The 4,131-nt window shown below is 42.3% G+C and overlaps 1 protein-coding gene across 1 annotated transcript; it reads right to left on the minus strand.

Moving 5' to 3' along the window:
- Positions 1 to 3,699, minus strand: s1pr3a (sphingosine-1-phosphate receptor 3a). Its single transcript, XM_010730251.3, has 2 exons — positions 3,420 to 3,699; positions 1 to 2,528 (listed from the first exon to the last, which is right to left on the minus strand). Exon 2 carries the CDS (start codon positions 2,405 to 2,407, stop codon positions 1,208 to 1,210), a length of 1,200 nt encoding a protein of 399 aa, XP_010728553.3. The 5' UTR covers positions 2,408 to 2,528; positions 3,420 to 3,699; the 3' UTR covers positions 1 to 1,207.
- Between the last annotated feature and the right edge of the window lie 432 nt (positions 3,700 to 4,131).

Genomic DNA, 4,131 nt, shown 5'->3' on the forward strand with positions numbered 1-4,131 from the left:
TAAAAGGGAATAGGATTTTATTTTATTTGCTATAAAATGGTATCAGGCACCACACCACCCTAGGCAGAAATGTCATTTACAGTCTACCACCATTAAATAACCCTATACTCCTATTCACTAGTGGTTAGTTGACGTGTGAGTGGTTTCTAAATGTGCTGATGAGAAGCAAAAATGTCCATGAGTGTAGTGTAGTTACTAGCCACAATAATTCAGCTCACAGTGCAGCTGGTGCTGACAAAGTAGAGCTTAGACCAGTAAAAGATGAGTCAGTTCTGTTCATGGCCACCGTGCAGAAGTTGAACCCAACTGATTTAAGTAAAGACATCTCTCTTCTCTCACTGTCCATCGTCACACTCTTGCCCACTAGTGGTGGCAAGAATCCTTATGATGGCAATGTATCCTTTCCATTTTTTTTCAGACTGTTTTGTTTTCTGGTGTGATATGAGCATCACAGCTTCATGAGGCTGCTTGTCTGAAAAAATAATCTTTTGGTATTGTTTTCTCTCACAGTGCGTCTCAAATTAGAACAAAATCAATCTAAAGTCCTAGTACCATGATGTTTTTATGAACACAAACCATACCAAAAAAAATATATATATATACACCGGTATATATACTGTATATATATATACCAATAGTGTTAAGATGGCAACTGTTTTTACGGAAAATAAATAGTTTATAAAGTCAAGTTGTGATGCAAAATGCAGGTGTTTTTAGAGTACTTAGCACATGCAAAAAAAAAAAAAATCTACACTAATAGAGTTAATTATACTCTGTTGTTGCTTCAGGTTTCAGACATGAATTAAGCCAAGAGATTTAATTTGGGGCTCGGTTTAGTTCACGCCCATTCAACTGTCCTATTCTATTTCATAGATTTGAAATGTCAACATTAATCATTGTATCAAACCAGCACAACATATCAGTTACCCTGTTGTTGTGTATAATATTGCTGAGTTGTTGTAAATAGTGGCTTTAGATGAGTTTGATTGGAATCTGATCTGCATGTATGTGGTTCCAACTGAATCATCATCATTCCTTCATTTTATCCATGCTAGTTAGTTAGTTAGTTAGTTAGTTAGTTAGTTAGTTCATTTTAATGACACAAATAATTGCACTAGTGCATAAACAAAAAGTGGCTGATAGCAGGACTGTGTCAGTTCTATATGTACGTCTGTGTGACTGTAAGGCCTCATTAAGGTGCGTCCACTCAGAACTTGCCACGAGGTGGCAACGCCCCCGCCTTCACAAGCACAGCTGAGAGTAAGTCTGCAGGTCCAGTAGGATGTGGCAAAGCAGTGGCAGAGGGACCTCCGTGCTTGTTGTCAGAGTTCATAGGTGTGGGAACCTTCGCCCTATTAAGCGTGGACTTGCCAGCACCACTGCCCCCTCCGCCACCTAAACTAGTCTTGCTGTTCTCTACTGTGGGGATGACTGTACCTAGGTGGGGGTTGCCGACCACAGGTGTCCTAGTGGACTCCATGCTGGTCTGACAGCAGCACAGCAGTCGGAAAAATGCTGCCCTCATTTCCCTGCTGGACAGAGTGTAAATGAGGGGGTTGAGGGCAGAGTTGAGCACAGCCAGGGCGATGAACCAGTCCACCTGGTAGAGCACAGGGCACTCCTTTGGGCTACAACCAACATCCAGCAGCAGCAAGAGGAAGAGGGGTGTCCAGCACATGACAAACAGTCCAAGAACAATAACTACCGTCCGCAGCAGGGCCAGCGAGCGCTCTGAAGGCCGGCTGCTCACCCTGCGGCCGCTAGAGGTCACCAGGCGGTAGATCCTGATGTAGAGGATGATGATGGCCACCAACAGGGCACTGAAAACACTGATGCAGAATGCCACGTAACTCTTAGCGTAGAGCGGCAGTACTGTAGAACAGGAGGTCATGTTGTTCAGACAGTTCCAGCCCAGGCTGGGCAGGGCACTGAGCAGCACTGACACAAGCCAGCAGGCTGCCAGCAGTCCTAGAAGTCTCCCTCGACCTGCTGTCTCACACGGACGCAAACGCACCATAGTCATGTGCCTCTCAATCCCAATGGCCAGAAGACTGAATGTGGATGCACTGAGGGCCACAAACATGCTCCCTTCTCTGGCCAGCCACTGCACTGGTGTCAGGAAAAAGGTGTTACGTCCAGAAGTGAAGATGTTAACCATGTAGGCTACACCAGCCAGGAGGTCTGACAGTGCCAGGTTTCCAATGAGGAAGTACATGCGGCTGTGGAAGCGCTTGTTCCTCCAGAGAGCCAGCAGGACCGTGACGTTCTCCAGAACGATCAGAATGCAGATTAAGAGCAACACGATCGTTTTATAGACCACGCTGCTGCGAGGCCGGTCCCACTTCCCAGTGTGATTGTAGTGGCTGACGATGACCACATTCATCCCATCCTCAAATATGTTCCCCATACTGCCTGCCCTTTCCTAGCCTTCCTCGGTCACACAGCAGAGGGCGCCACAGCCCACACACTGGCCACAGAAGAGAAAGGTGATTGTGGAGGTATGAGCATCTTAAAGCCTTTTGGAGGACCTGTCAAACAAATAAGACAACTTTGCATTCAGAAAATTTCAGAAAAATTACATTATGTTTGGTTTATGTAAGAAGAAAAAAATCTATGGAAAGACTAATAAATAAAAGCAACACAAAAAAGAGTTATATATTAGCCCTAACAACTAAATATTACTTAATCTAACTAGGAAAGTGCATTACTGAGATTAAACATCTCTCTAACCTAAGTGTCCTGGCCAAGATAGCAGCAACACTTAGTATATATAAATTACATATAACTGAATATAAAAGATCAACATAAAAAAAGAAAAAAAAAGAAAAAAGAATAATAAAGGACATTAAGTTTTATTCTTTACTGTCCCTTACTAGCATCATCTTGATCAAAGTGCTGCTCTTCATAAATCCTGTGCCATAAATGTGATCACTTCTGATTAAATTCATAATTCTAATAAAAAAAGTTTTTTTTAATACTTTTTTATACTAAATAATAATATAATTATGAAATTATGCTTTAGGGTGCATGTAATCAGGGTGAACACCATTTAGTCACCTCTCTGAACAGAAGCTGAGAGTTTACTCACCTATTTTCAGATAAACTGTTTGAATCAATAAGAGGAAACAAGCAAACTCTGCGTGTATCTACACGCATGTGAGCTTAGTTGAACAGGTTTTTCTCACAATTAAACTCCCTTACACGGTTATAGAAACCATTAACAGATTACTGTCCATCATTAAAGTGAAACTGTTGGCAACTTTTTTAACATAATATTAGCTGAGACAAGATTCCCACAGACTCTTTCATGAAGTTGCTCAAAATTAGGTGGATTAATCATTTGGAAACTGATTGTCTGCAGCCCTGCATGGTGTCTGCACAGTTGGTCTATTATTCTTCACCACGTGAATTTACCGTACCTTTTGGAGTTACTGGTCTCATCTAAACATCCCGGTGGTTTGGTGAGATTTGCTGGATCTGGAAGGTATTTTTCTTCCTGCGTAACGATGCGCTCGTCCAAAAAATATGGATTATCTTCGCCGTGAAGTTAAAAGTCCACGTATATCCTCGCTCCGTGTTAAAATTTCCAAACACTGAGGTATTTCCCTGCAAACATCATACTTGTGTTGTGTCCTGAACTTTGTGTCTCCTCTCCAGACTGTGACTCTCCAGCTCTGACCGTTCTCACCTCCCCCAGCCGTTGGGGCGGGATCTTCTTGTACCTCTCCATCTAGTTTTTCACATTAATAGTGAGTCAGAGGAGAGAGGTCAAAATGACGCGTGTCGTTGTGACAGACGCTTGAATGGTTTTCTAATGTGTCATTTCATGTGTATAACGTTGGTCACTGTCAAAGAAACAGCCTCGGTGAGTTTGATTTGATTTGGGTATTGTTTGGTGTGTATTTTGTTTAGTTTAAAGAGTTTTTATTCTGCATGGGAAAATCAGCTGACTGTGTCAAACATCAACAACACCTAATTTGTCTGTGTCATCAAATTGCTGCACTTGGTTAGGGCCTACTTGTCCCAACACATGTTCAAGCTTTTTGCCTCAAGGCCTTATGTGCTTTGTTAGAGATGTTGTCACTCTCTAACAAATCATTTTGAACCACTGGTCTGCTCTGGTTAGACTGT

Source organism: Larimichthys crocea, chromosome XVII, assembly GCF_000972845.2.
Source record: "Larimichthys crocea isolate SSNF chromosome XVII, L_crocea_2.0, whole genome shotgun sequence".
Classification (NCBI taxonomy): Eukaryota; Metazoa; Chordata; class Actinopteri; family Sciaenidae; genus Larimichthys; species Larimichthys crocea.